Source organism: Pogona vitticeps, chromosome 3, assembly GCF_051106095.1.
Source record: "Pogona vitticeps strain Pit_001003342236 chromosome 3, PviZW2.1, whole genome shotgun sequence".
NCBI classification, from domain to species: Eukaryota; Metazoa; Chordata; class Lepidosauria; order Squamata; family Agamidae; genus Pogona; species Pogona vitticeps.
The window spans coordinates 5,671,495-5,686,387 of NC_135785.1; the positions used below are offsets into that span (position 1 = coordinate 5,671,495).

Consider the following 14,893-nt stretch of genomic DNA (forward strand, 5'->3'; position numbering starts at 1 on the left):
GGGGCAAACTCACCTTCATGGACTTCTCAGGGGGTGAGGTGCTGAGAAACGGACCTGTAGGTTTCCAGTAAGGGTGTTTGTGTGTGTGTGTGGAAAAGGCCAGGTGAGATGGACATGGACTAAGAAACACCTCTAATATTTAGACTTCCCACTCCCAACCAGCTCCACAGTTAACTTTGCTGCATTTCTTGAAACCCCTTCGGCTGTGTGGCCAGCATCAATGGACAAACCAGAAATGATCACCTCACTCCTTGACATGGTGTTTGGTTTTTTTCTTTTCACCAAAAGGTACACTTCGCACAACTAAATGATCACAGAGGGGCTGCTGCCAACGTCCAAAAGAAGAACGGTTGGATTCTGACTTCGGCTGGACTCCAAGGGAGTGTTCTTTAGCCTTCAGCGGTGGAAGCCCACCAGAACCACAACTGAGAAACCATGCCTTTCATTTCCCCAAACGTAGGACCACCGTTAACAACCCCCTCCAACCCAACGCCAGGGCGATCAATAACCTGCTCGGCACAAACGGTGCTGTCTTACATTTTCTCCCATTTCTCCAAGTGTCCCCTGAACTCCCAAGGACGGAAACACGACCTCGCTGGCAAGGCCTGGCACAGCTTTGGCGTCTTTGGTCTACAACCTCCGTTGGCATGCAAAGGCAAGGCACAAGGCGATGATGATCCACTCTTGGCCCTGGTGGCTTTGCAGGTCTCTCCCCCAATTCCCAGGTTCAGAGGGCTCCAAAACAGCCCTCCTGGGGGACGAGAGGAGAAAATTGGTGAACAGAACCCAGAAGCGTACCCTACAGTCTGCTTTTATGCCCGTCAAGTCCTCGTTCCTTGCTACATCATGCTGATCTGGTGCTTTGGGAGTCACCAAGACCTTGGCCCATCCCCGCGGGCACAAGCCAGCAAAGGACCGCCAGCCTCATGAGGTTCACAGACCTCCGGCTTCGCCCTAGAGTTCAGTGCTGGTAACAGCACTGACCCCATGAACCAGCAGCGTGGGTCCCAGTCCGTGGGTGAGCACCTCAAGCTGCTCCAGGTACCGGAGGTAGAGGTTGGTATCGGCCGGCGGGCGGGGCAAATAGAGGAAGCGGACGGTGGGGGCGGAGCTCTGCTGGAGGATGAGCTGATTGACAGCACTAAGGTACTCGTCAGAAAGACAAGCGGCGTTGCCTGGGAAGTTGATGGCCTCACCGTCCCGGCCCTCCTGCTGGTGGTGCCAATGGAGGGCCACCACACTGTCCCAAAGCACGGTGTGGATGTCCGCCTGGATCCGCAGGTCCTTCAGCAGCTGCCTCAACTTGTCCTCCTGGCCGCCGGGGCGCGCACCGCTCTCCACGCACAGGAAGAGGCGCAGGCGGGCCCGGCGCCAAGCCCGGGCCATGGCCAGGACGCAGGCCATCTGCAGGAGGAAGAGGCTGCTGGTGTCCACGTAGCGGGCGCTGTCCGGACGCATCAAGTTGATGGGCCAGACGTCAATGAGGGGTTGTGCCCGCCACCCTGAAGCCTGCGGCAGCTTCAGTTCGTCGAAGGAGCGGGCCAGGAGGACGTTCCGCAGCATCTTGACGGCATCGGCGATAATGGCCACGTATTCGTGGGCAGAGAGCCGCTTTTGGCTCCTCGAACTCCAGACAGGGGGGAAATTCTGCCAGGTCACTTCCTCGCTATTAAAGGCCGGGTGCTGGGCCAGGGAATCTTGGCAAGCTCTGTTGTCGTAGAAACCCAGGGCGATGGTATTCGGCCTCATGCCTCCTAAAGTGAGAGGAAGAGAAACCAATGAAATGGAAGGTAGAAGCATAGAATTACGGAGCGGGAAGAGGCGTGTAAGGCCATCGAGTCCAGCCGCCTGCTCAAAGCAGGAATCCAAATCCAAGCAGATCAAACAGAGGGTGGTCCAGTTTCCTCTTGTAGGCCCCCAACATTTGGGAGAGCCCACTGCGTTCCACAGTCACGGATTCCCTTGTCGTACTGCTCTAACAGTTAAGAAGTTTTTCCTGATATTCTACCTAAATCTGGCTTCCTGTAGCTTGAGCTCATTATTATGTATCCTGCACTCTGGGATGATCGAGAGCGGATCCTTGCCACTCGTCTGAAAAATGCTATTATATCATGTCTCACAAGACAGGAATGGAGGGTGGTGGGTGGGATCCCTCACACCCTCCCAAAAAGGGGACAGTGGGCAGACTTTTCTATAACTGTGCCTCATGCAGTCAGTTCCGCTGGACATGGGAGGCGCAAGGACCAGCCAGCAAACCCAGGAAGTCATCAAAGCTTTGCTCTCCCCAGCTCAGTGTGGTCTATATATCAGGATCGGGGAAGCTTTTTTGGGGAAGCTGCGGATTTTAATTTCCGGAGCCCTAGTCAGCGTGGGCAAGTTTCTTCTATAATCCTTCACCCATGATGAGGTTTGGTGCAGGATTATGGACCTGCCAAAGATCTGGAGAGCTAAATCGCTCTGTACCAATCATCAGCCAGTCTCTGGTGTCTCCAGCAGGTGCCTTTCCCCCAAAACTCCCTAGAGATGCCGTGGACTGAAAACTGGGCCAGTATACATGCAAAACACAATCTTCTAACTGGAAGCACTCTTTTAAGTGAAACAATTTGATTTGCATTCTGAAATTAATATGCAGGTTTGAAAGCAGTCGTTCAGTTTTCGCCGTTCTCTGAATTTTGTGATACAAGGACCAGAATCCAACTGGTGTTTGCACAAGGTTTGTGTTACTTGCCACCACAAACCAGGGCTCATTGGCAAGGCACTGGGGTACATCTTAGTTTTGTACCTGGTCACGAACCTGACAGCCCAATCAGGATAGGGCCCAGCAACCCAGTTAGCCATGGGAAGGTATATGCAAAAACCTGTATGAATACCAAAAGAGCAGGACCAGTTTTTGGCTAAAAAAAAGAAATGTCAGAATGCATACCAAATTGCATATTCTATGCTGAAACACACACAATAATTTCCACTGTAGAGCAACATTTGTACATAAACGTCTATTGGGGGAAACACAGGGACAAATGTAATGCAAACATTCAGTTAAAATGCAGATCAATGGAGAAATAAGATAAAATCTACTTATAAACTATAATTGTATTATAGAATAGAGATGGGCACAAACGGCTGCTTTGGTGGTTCGAAATGGTTCGTTTCCTGACCAAAGAGGTGACCCATGGTTTGGTGCCCCAACCCTCTCCAGCAGACACCCACCTGGCAGCAGCACCTGGAGGAGGCCGGGTGGGGTGCCGCCGCTGAGTAATGCATGCTGGAGAGGGCAGGACACCAAACTGCGGATCAGCTGTTTGGCGGGGGAGAAAGCGTGCCCACCTGCCAAAACAGCAGTCCGTGCCCATCTCAATCAAGAGCAGATTGATCTGTTTAACCTACAGCCGCTCTATTTTACTCCTTGGGAGAACGGGAGCTAATAAAAGATGATCTGGAACAAGAAGGTAGACTTGGGTAGAACTTGACTTGTATGAGAAGTTGGCAGATGTTCACTGCCCCAGATCCAACACTGAGCTTGGAAAAGTTGCCCTTCTGGACTATAACTCCCAGAATGCTTCTTCTGGGAGTGGAAGTCCCAAGAAGCAACTCAACCGAGCTCCGATTCTCTACCCTTGGCCCTATGGCCCAAGCCGGATGGCTACTCACCCAAGCCGGAGATGAAGAGGAGCTGCTGTGTGCCATGACGTACAGAGTCCGAGAGTGTCAGGTTGACAAAGGCTTTGACGTTCAGCCTGTCCACGAGCTGCAGCCACGAGTCGGACTGGTCTGCGAGGGGATCCGCAGGCAGGGAGTCTGAGAGGACAGGGAGAGGGTCAGCTTGTGGAGGTGGCCTTGAGTATCCATACCAAGGGGAAGTGGGAGGCTGCAGCTAACCTTTGGGGACACAAGAGCTCTTAACCAAAGATACCATTGAGACCAAAAAAGTGGGTCTATGGGTGGGTGGGTGGTCTTCCTGCAAAGCCGCCTGAAAACTATGGCTCGGGAGTGGGCAGCTCTCCAGATGTTGCCAGACTACAACACCCAGCAGGCCTCCTCCAGGCCCATGTTGTCCGGGGCTAATGGGAGTTGCAGTCCAAAAGAGGTGTGACTTAGCTAGAGAACTTCAGTTCATTGGGACAACCCCTACGTGCACACTGGCTGGGTTTTTGCAAAGAGAGTGCAGGGAACCTTTTTTAAAAACCCAGTTCATGAAAAATGGCTCGGTGCTACTTTTTCAGTGGTTGACGTGGCCAAAGACAAAAGGACGGGACCCCAAAAAATAAAATAATAGTATGCCATCAAAGCGACCAACATGACTTTGACCAAACTTCGGGAGGCAGTGGAAGACAGGTGGGCCTGGCGTGCTCTGGTCCATGGGGTCACGAAGAGTCAGACGGGACTAAACAACAATGTCATCAAGTCAGTTCTGACTTATGGTGACCCTATTTCAGGATTTTCCAGCTAGAGGATACTCAGAAGTGGTTCCCCCTTCACTTCTTCTGGGGGATCCCTAGGGACTGTCCAGCTTGTCCAAGGCCACCCAGGCTGGCTCTTCTCCCTGGAGGCACAGCCAGGAATCAAACCCCCAACCTTTAGGTCTGCAGCCAGATACCTAAGCTACTGAAATATCCAGTGAGCTCAAAACACCTGCATGATTTCATCTTCAAAGTCCTTGCTAGCAGCAACCAAGTTTTAAGAGACGCATTTCAAACCTTTACATTAGAGGAAGGCCTGTACAGAAGGTGGAAAACTACCAAATGATGCATTCATGAGAAATTCAGATATGGCATCTGGGGAACGTCACAGAGTCCAAGGGGGACCCTATTAAGGACCACCTCTGTCTACAGTGTCTGGCGATCCACCTTGGTCTCCTTTCCCCACCACTCTTACTCCCATTAGGCTGCTTTGCTCAAAACAAATCACACTAACTCCTACGCAATGCGAAGACGCCAGCTACATCCCTTACGTTGCGCAACCTTGCAGGTGACCAACCCACATGCTAACCATACTGCCACTTTCCTTCTCTGCTGCTTTTCTTCTGACCCGCCGTGTACAGCCCTCTGTGGGCAGGACATTCTTCCACTTTCTGAGAACATGGAATGTTCATAAACATTTCGTAACACCTCAGCACCCCAGCCAGGGAAAGCTGGTTTCAAACCACATGATGCCAAAGTTCATGCAACTGGTAACGACCAATATTTCAAAGATCGTGGGAAGCACTATCTCAGGTTCTACTGCTACTTCCATCTCAATTTAGAGATCCGCCACCAAAAGCCCTTTTTTCGCCTGTAATGCTCTGCTCCCTTCATTTTGCGGTGACTTAAGAAGATGATCCCAAGAAGGTTATCTCTTGACTTCAACCATCTCTCTTTAGAAATGGATCTCTTCATTTGTTTGATGAATTGGGTGGAAAATTCTGGCCAAATGCGAATGGGATGGAGCTTTGAACCTCACACCCCAGAGGCCGTGAGCAGCCAGCGTTTGAACTCATTTCTGGGATGTGGACCTGGCCTGGCCACTTGCCACAAATTTTGGGGTATCCTTGATGCGCCCCATTGGCGGTGGGCTACTTGCTTGTCACCTGGCCAAGCAGTTCCCCCAAAGTGGGTGGAGAACTAGCAGGTGAGCCTGATCCACACCTGGCCTTCACCTCATCCTGCCACCAACAGCCTCTGATCTTTCCTCATCAGAACCCCCCCATTCCCAACCATTAACCACCAATGCCTTCTTTCAATGATTTACACAATCACTCGGATTTTTTTATCTTTTTCTCTCTTTCTTCCGTGCAGTTGAAAAATGAAATTAACAACTCCCCTTTCCCCCATTCCAAGGGGGGGGGGAATAGAAATCCATTAGTAACCATGGAAACCACAATGGCTCTGGGAGGGGCCCCATTTGCAGCCTTTATAAGAGTGGCTGAAAAATCAATTTGCAGCACAAAGGATCGGAGTTTGGCAAAAGCCAGCCAGCCAGCCAGCGGGTGTAGCTCTAAATGCTTTTCGGCTGGAGGACAGGTAAAAGCAACCTGTGCTGGAGAAGCAGCCGTTTTGCCATCGAAGTGCAGCAGGTAAGGGGTGTGGATAAACCAAGACGTGGCTGAAAAACTCATTAGCCCATTTCAACACCCATCTCAGAACAACTCAGCTGTTTGATTTGCATGTTGTCATTTGTTGCATACACAACACAGCTTTTTTTCCCTGGATGGCAGAGAGCACACATCTTTACGGTTCTTTTCTTCTTTATTCGTATCAGAGTGCCGCACAATTTAAAATTATGGTCGCAATTGTAGGTAAAATATAGGTAAAATTAAAATTTAGGTAAAATATAGGTAAAACTGAAACAAACGGAGATGTTAATATATTTTTGATCAGAAGTGGGCTACTTCACACACAGAGAGTTATATTCAAAATGGGCCCAACCCATTTGTTTGATGCAGAAATTCAAATCAAAGTATCTAATTTTCTCTTGAATGCCTCCAGAACTGGAGCACTCACCACCTCCTGGGGTAATAGGTCCCACTGTTGTACTGCTCTAACAGTCAAGAAGTTTTTCCTGATACAGTATTTAACCAAAATCTGGCTTCCTGATACTTGAGCCCATTATTATGCATCCCACACTCTGGGATGATCAAGAACAGATCCTGCCCCTCCTTTGTATGGCAAAGGAAATTTTTTAAAGTGATCTCGTATCCTCTCCTAGAGGATAGACCAGATGGGCGGGATACAAATCAAATCAAATCAATAAACAAACAAACAAATAAAATAAAATAACATAACATAAAATATCTCCCCTCAGTTTTCTTTTCTCAAGGCTAAACCAGCCCAGTTCTTTCCATCTTTCCTCACAGAGTGTGGTCTTCAGTTCCCTGATCATCTTTGTTGCCCTCCGGTAAACTTGTTCCAGTTTGTTAGCATCCTTCAAGTGTCGTGTCCAGAACTGGAAATATTCCTCAAGATGTGGCCCTACCTGTGCCAAATAGAGGGGAACCAGTACCTCATGGGATTTGGGGACTATACTTCTGTCTACACCAACTTCGTAGCCAGTTGTTCACCCAGAGATTTTCATTTCCCTTTCTATTCCTCTTCAGAGTACTTGTGTGTGTAGGCATCCTTCAGTCCCGAGAGACTATGATAACGTGCTCTGAATGGAGGTCTTGGAACCGCGTCTCGTGTGGCTGAGAAGGCCAATTCGAGAGTGACCATCCCTTCCACACTGAAGACAAATACAACCTGTCCCCTGTCCAGCTCCCTGATTTGGCTGGTTTGGGGATGGCCTCTTTGCCTTGGCCTGCTGGACAAGGGTCGCTTCAAATTGGGAGAGGCCGTGATGCACCGCATGCCTCCAGGCTGAACGCTTAGACGTCAAGGTTTCCCGTCTTTTGAGGTCCATTCCTAAGACCTTCAGATCCCGCTTGCAGATCTCCTTGTATCGCAGCTGGGGTCTCCTTCTGGGGTGATTTCCCTGCACTAATTCTCCAGACAGGAGATCTTTTGGAACCCGGCCATCAGCCGTTCTCACGACATGCCCAAGCCAACGCAGACGTCGAGTACTTGTAAGATGGATGAATACACTGTCGGAGGCCCCTTCCGACAGTGTATTCATCCTTCCTAGAGCTTCCTTCCCAGAGCTTCAGCTCCTCCTGCAATTTCTCCATAGTTCCTCTTGGCTGTCATTTGTTCCCATGTGCATAAGAGAGGGATCTGCCTCTGTGGGTTTTGCGAGAGACGGCAATCCTTTCTTCCGCCAGATCCCTAATTCATTCCCCAGGGAGACAGCACACCTGGCAGGCCCACAGATTTTCCAGGCATCTTTCAGTTTCCGTCCCACACGTCGGGAGTCTCCTACGACAGCGACTCTTCTCTTCTTCTTTTTGAATGATGCAGATTCAGTGACTCTCTCGCTTTCATGTCCTCCCATAGGGTCTCCTGGATGTCTTTGTCTGCATGCTGTCTGGCAGACTTGTCTTCGAGCATCTGAGCGCGGTTTTGCAGTTCCAGTGGTGAAGAATGTCTTCTCCTTCTTTTGCTCCTCTACTCGGTTTGTTCTCTCTTCGACATTCATTCGTCTTGCTGTTCTCCCATTCTCCAGGACCTCCCTTGCTGGCTGCTGCTTAAGAGTTCTGTCTATTTACTCTTCTCTAATAGCTTTAAGCATGGCCACTTGTGGCTCTAATTCTCTCTCTTTCTCGTCCAACAGGGCCACCAGTTTGCACTTGTTGCTCTCAGGCATGAAGATAAACATTGCACACACTTTGCAGGTCACCACCATATAAGCATCTCTTCCCTTCATGATCCCTGTTACCTTTTTACTTTCTTCTGTTTGTCTATGAGTGCCTATTGCTTTATCATTTCTGCCTTGAAGGATGCGAGGAAAGGCCACTAATCTAGAACTATATCCAGAAATCAAAGATTTTGTTAGGGACCTCCCTTGTTGAATTTCCCCATCAAAGTCCTGCTTGATTGCTCCCTGGGGTCTGTGTTCGTTTTATTCCTCTGCTGGGCTCTGTTAGGAGTCAGCAAATGGAAAAGCCCTTCCAGTACCCATAGCTGCTACTTATTGCTCTCAGCACATGCTACTTCTGAATGGAGATTTCCCAGGGACTACCCTGTTTCCCTGAAAATAAGACCTAACCTGAAAATAAGCCCTACTATGATTTTTCAGGATGCTCGTAATATAAGCTCTACCCAGCAGGACTGGAGGAATCCCAAACTGGAATTAAGATTGCCGGAAGAAATATCAACAACCTCCGATATGCAGATGATACCACTCTGATGGCAGAAAGTGAGGAGGAATTAAAGAACCTCTTAATGAGGATGAAAGAGGAGAGCGAAAAATGGTCTGAAGCTCAACATAAAAAGAAAAAAACTAAGATCATGGCCACCGGTCCCATCACCTCCTGTTGAACAGAAGGGGAAGATATGGAGGCAGTGACAGATTTTACTTTCTTGGGCTCCATGATCACTGCAGATGGTGACAGCAGCCACGAAATTAAAAGATGCCTGCTTCTTGGGAGGAAAGCGATGACAAACCTAGACAGCATCTTAAAAAGCAGAGACATCGCCTTCCGAACAAAAGTCTGCATAGTCAAAGCTATGGTTTTTCCGGTAGCGATGTATGGAAGTGAGAGCTGGAACATAAAGAAGGCTGATTGCCGAAGAACGGATGCTTTTGAATTGTCGGGCTGGAGGAGACTCTTGAGAGTCCCCTGGACTGCAAAGAGAACAAACCTATCCATTCGGAAGGAAATCAACCCTGAATGCTCACTGGAAGGACAGATCCTGAAGCTGAGGCTCCAAGACTTTGGCCATCTCATGAGAAGAGAAGACGCCCTGGAAAAGACCCTGATGTTGGGAAAGTGTGAGGGCAAGAGGAGAAGGGGACGACAGAGGACGAGATGGTTGGACAGGGTCATTGAAGCAACCAACATGAATTTGACCAAACTCCGGGAGGCAGTGGAAAACAGGAGGGCCTGGCGTGCTCTGGTCCATGGGGTCACGAAGAGTCAGACATGACTTAACGACTGAACAACAACAATTAATTCTTACCACTGTCATATGCCACTTGATCACAAGATTCACCCACTAGAGTCAGTAACATGCACTCTCATCGGCAACAGCTTCTCGGGGTCTATGGCAAAAGACTTCCATTGCTTGCTTATCTAAATTCTTTTTACTTCTTTACAGCAGCCCCCCTTTTCTTTCCCATCATCTGCACACTTGTACTGATTTTTTTAAAAAAGAAAAGTCACTGACCCATTAATTGAAAGTAACTTTTCAGCTGAAAGCACTTTTAATAAAGCAATCTAAATAATTAATCAACAAAATGTTGCAGGACTATAAATCATTATTAATAAACCACCTGCTGTTTTTCTGGTGCATTCTTTCTAAGGCGCTGCCTGTGGGTCACTCTAAACAGAGTTTTGCAGGAATCTGAGTTGACGACACTCACGCAGCGAGGAATCACTCCCGCTTGTATCAAAGTGGCTAAAACAACTTGCAGAAAAAAAATCAAATCAAATCAAATCAAATAATAAAATAAATCATGCATGCATGCATGCATGCATACATACATACATACATACATACATACATACATACATACATACATACATACATACATACATACATACAGTGGTGCCTTGCTTAGCGATCGCTCCGTTGAGCGACGAAATTGCTCAGCGACTTTGCGATGGTCCCTATGGGGTTTTTTCGCTTTGCGATGATTGCGGGGAAGCGATCATGGCAAAGTGACCCTTTTTTAACAGCTGGTCGGCAGTTTCAAAATGGCCGCCGGGAAAACAAAATGGCCGCCTGCTGTTTTTCCTTGCTTAAGAGGCAGCGAAAATGGCAGCGCTATGGAGGATTTTTGCTTTAAGGTGAGTTTTTAAGCCCATTAATCGCATTTTAATGCGTTTCTATGGGCTTTTTAATTTCGCTTAGTGATGTTATCGCTTAGCAATGTTTTTTTCCGGAACGGATTAACGTTGCTAAGCAAGGCACCACTGTACGTACGTACGTACGTACGTACGTACGTACGTACATACATACATACATACATACATACATACATACATACATAAAGGTTCCTGTTGACAAATTCTCCAGTTGTGTCTGACTCTAGGGGTCGGTGCTCATCCCTCTTTGCAAGCCGTAGAGCCAGCATTTTGTCTGTACACTGTTTCCGTGGTCACGTGGCCAGTGTGACTAGACATGGAACGCCGTGACCTTCCCACTGTGGTGGTACCTATTTATCGACTCACATTTTTACATGCTTTTGAACAGTTAGGTTGGCAGGAGCTGGGACAAGCGATGGGAGCTCACTCCGTCACATGGATTCAATCTTACGATGGCTGTTCTTCTCACCTTGCAGCACAGAGGCTTCTGCAGTTTAACCCACGGCACCACCACGTCCATACATCCATACATGCATTTATTTGTATGCCACCTTTCTCCCCAAAAGGCAGCGGACAACTTTTGTTGTGAGATCGACAACAGAGGCCCTGTTACTTGTCTCAACACCGTAAGATTCCATGATGGATGGGTTCATAAGACGGAGTTTTCTCTGTAACAGTGCCGTGACTGTGGGACTCCCTTCCATGGAAAGTCAGACTTGCTTCATCTCTGCTAAGTATCTGACAGGCACCCCGAGGAGTACACTGGGGTGCAGTGGTTAAACTGCAGTCCTGCCGTCAAGACTCTACTCACCACCCGAGTGTGATCCCAATGGGTTCAGATAGCCAGCTCAAGGTTCACTCAGCCTTCCATCCTTCTAAGTCGGTAAACTGAGTACCCATCAAACTGTGGGTGGGGGCAATAATTAAATTGCAAACCACCCAGAGAGTGCTTTAAGCACTTTGAGGTGGGTATATAAGCAGCAGCCCACTTTATTCTTCCAAAGGGTGTTTAGTCACTAGGACTGGATTTTTACAGCATGCTTTGGATCTGCTTCTCCACCCCCCCCCTCATGTTTTAATCTATTTTTCAATAATGTTTTACTTTTGTTTTTATTAAATTTCATGTATTCTAAACAGCTTTGGGAGTCCAGCCTGAGCAGAAAACCAATGAACCAACAAAATAGAGAAATTAACCTACTGGGCACAACACGCAAACTGAGGAGGGAGCAAACTTTTGAATGAGCTGGATTCTATTTTTTTTTTTGGTTCTCTGACAGAAGAACAAGATGGAGCCCCAGCCCCAGCCAGGTCTGCGCATCGTATCAGACAAACCGCAAGCCACGTGGGCTCTTCTTTGATACGCGAAGGTTCCTGAAGAACCCCAGCTAACCTTGACATCTGAACATGCCCTTTAGCAACGACATTTTAAAAAGCAAAACCTTTAGAGTCTGAAGAAAGACACAGAAACCACAGAAGCCCATGGCTACCGATCTGAAACCCACAGAACAGGAAGCAGCTTGTGAAAGTTATGTTTTGAACCACCAACGTTTAGATAGAATAGCTAGTGGAGGATTCTGGGGCTTGTAACCTATTCAAAGTGCTGGTTTTAATCGATAAAGCCCTCAACGGCTTGGGTCCAAGCTATCTCAAGGGTCATGTCTCCCTTCACGAGCCTGACCAGGCATTAAGATCATCCGGGGAGGCCCTTCTCTCAGTCTCGCCACCTTCACAGGTGCATTTGGTGGGGACCCAGGAGAAGGCCTTCTCTGTGGCTGCTCCCAGAGACTGAGGAACTCCCTCCCACTGGAAGCCAGGCTGGCCCCCTCTTGGTTGTCCCTCCACAAACAAAGACCTTTCTCTTCAGGCAAGTTTTTCCTTGCAGGCCTGTAGGGTGTTTTTTCAAATTGGATGGTTGCGCTCTGTTGCTTTGAAATGTATTTTTAATCTTAATTTTATTTACCGTTTTTTAATATAATACTTGCTCAATTCTTTTTTTAAGTATTTGAATACTTATTGTTTTTTAGCTTTGTAAATATTGTCCTTTTAATGATGTTAAGTTGCCTTGGCTCCTTTTAAGGAGAAAGGCAGGGTGAAAATATTTTGAATGAATGAATGAATGAATGAATGAATGAACGATTGAATGATTGAATGAATGAATGAATGAATGAATGAAACTTTTCAAAATTTTGCTATAGTGCCAGCCAGGTACCTTTCCTTTCACCGGGCACCCACTCTTCAGCCTCTCCTGATACCTCGCTAGCTAAAGCCAGCTGGTTTCACCCTTTGGCCATCCACTTACCGAAATTGTCCAGCTCCACGTGGCCAAGGACGTACAAGCCGCTCTTCTTCAGGTCATTAATGAAGCTGATGAGCTGCAGGGAGGTCCTGGGGTTCCGGACCATCAAGAGCACTTGCGGACGCCAGAACTTGACGTGTTCCTTGCGGATGTCCAGCATCAGGAGGTACTTGCGGACCTGGGAGCAAGAGGAGCACAAGGACAGCGATGAGGGACAGGAGAGGAGCCTGGCCTTCCAAACCTGAAACTTCAATCACACGCAGAACAGCCCAGTATCCCTGAGCCCAACTGGACGTTCATCACCGGTAGCTATTGAACAAGACCAACACAATGCCGTCACGGTGGTAAGCATTGGTCTCAGCCCCAAGAAGCTTACAGAACGAAATTAAACTCAGGGGGAAAAGAGGAACAAAGAAGATACAGTACAAGGGTTCCAGCTGACCCTACTTAGCTGCCACCGCCAGTATTGATCATTTATCGAAGTGAGGTGAGAAATTCTGCTGGTTTTCTTCAACCCCCTTGGACTTCCTCCAAAGCTTCCTAGGTCCTGCACTTGAAGAAAATCTACAAAATTGTCGCTAAGTTCTACTTTAAGTCAAAGCCGGCTGGAGAACTCCGTGGTTGAGGTCTCTGGCTGTGGAGCCAAAGAAATTTGGGAGTTTGAATCCCCCAATGGGCCTTCTGGGAGAAGAGCCAGCCTGGGTGGCCTTGGGCCAGCTGCACAGTAGTCCCAGGGCAACCCCAGAAGAAAGGAATGGGAAATACACTTCTGTGTCTTCTCTATCTGAAAAACCCTTGCAAGCGTTGCTATAGGTCAGAATTGACTGGAGAGCACATGGTTATTATCTTATTAGGTAAAAGTCCAAACTGACCTATCTTATGGGTTGACAACCCCTTGTGAAATTTCACCCCAAACATACAGTATTGTAGGATATTCTCCCTTGTACAAGACATTCTGCCTGAGGAAATGCAGAACCGGTTTCAAAATTTCGCAACAGGCTAAAATGTGGGTGAAAACGCTGGCTCATCCATTCCTCCGGAAAAGTAACGGCTGCTTTCAACTGTATCCCCGGCTTCCCCTTTTCCTGCCTCTCCCACACCCCTACCCCTGAGAAGGCAATCCACCCGTCTGCGTCGCAGCTAGCCCTGCCTGACAGGGAGCTGCGTGGAGAGGCAGGTGAGAAGCAGGTGGGGACACACAGCACCTGCCTGTCAGCACCCCCGTCCCCAGACTGGCAGGAAGTGGGTTCCGCCCAAGTGCCCCCACCACCCTGCGAGGCACTTGGAGAGGATAATGAGGGGTGCCAGCCACTAACAGCAACATACGCCAGGGGTTCCACGTTGATGCACGGGCAGGCCACGGTCCCATTGTCCGGCTTCCAATCCATGGCAGGAGGTAAAGGTAAAGGTTCCCCTTGATGTTTAGTCCAGTCATGTCCAACTCTAGGGTGTGGTGCTCATCCTCGTCTCCAAGCCCTAGAGCCAGTGTTTGTTCGAAGACAGTTTCCGTGATGACGTGGCCAGCGCGACTAGACGCGGAATGCCTTTACCTTCCCACCAAGGTGGTCCCTATTTATCTACTTGCATCTTTACATGCTTTCGAACTGCTAGGTTAGCAGGAGATGGGACAAGCGACAGGAGCTCACTTCGCTGCGTGGATTCGATCTTACGGCGGCAGGTCTTCTGACCTTGCAGCACAGAGGCTTCTGCGGTTTAACCCGCAGCGCCACCACATCCCTCTCCATGGCAGGAACCTGGCCCCAAAACCGGATGGGATGGTGCTTGAGTTGGCACGCATCCCGACTGAGCAGCTCACCATGCTGGATGACGCCTCAGGGAGGCAGCTATGAGGACAAACCATACAGTTTTTTATTTTGGGTCTGCAATATTTTCACAACACCGCCCCTCTCTCCTCCCTCAGGGGATCCAACGGTCGGAGAGTCATGCAAGCAGGCAAACGGCTGCGGCGCTGCCTTTCCCGCAGTTTCTGCCCCCAACAAAAACCCCTTGAGTTTCCTCATACAAGCCTCCGCGCTGACCAGACCTTGGGACTGGTTTGTAGAATCACAGAAAAGTGAAGTTGGAAGGAGCCTACAAGGCCATCAAGTCAGATTCCTTGTCTATTTCTGGTCTACAACTCCCAGGATCCTTCTTGGCTGAAGTGGTACCCCCTCAGGGACCGAATGGGCTCTCGTTCTTGCTTTCTCTGCTTTGCTGCTCCT

The 14,893-nt window shown here is 48.7% G+C and overlaps 1 protein-coding gene across 1 annotated transcript in view; it reads right to left on the reverse strand.

The window, feature by feature from the left end:
* Positions 1-251: 251 nt before the first annotated feature.
* Positions 252-14,893, reverse strand: part of SLC12A9 (solute carrier family 12 member 9) — a 125,001-nt gene continuing 110,359 nt past the window's right edge. Inside the window, exons 11-13 of the mRNA XM_020811489.3 lie at positions 12,675-12,849; positions 3,649-3,795; positions 252-1,754 (exon numbers count right to left, since the gene is read on the reverse strand). Coding sequence (XP_020667148.3) covers positions 955-1,754; positions 3,649-3,795; positions 12,675-12,849 — 1,122 coding nt within the window. The 3' untranslated portion in view covers positions 252-954. The remainder of the gene's footprint in view (positions 1,755-3,648; positions 3,796-12,674; positions 12,850-14,893) is intronic.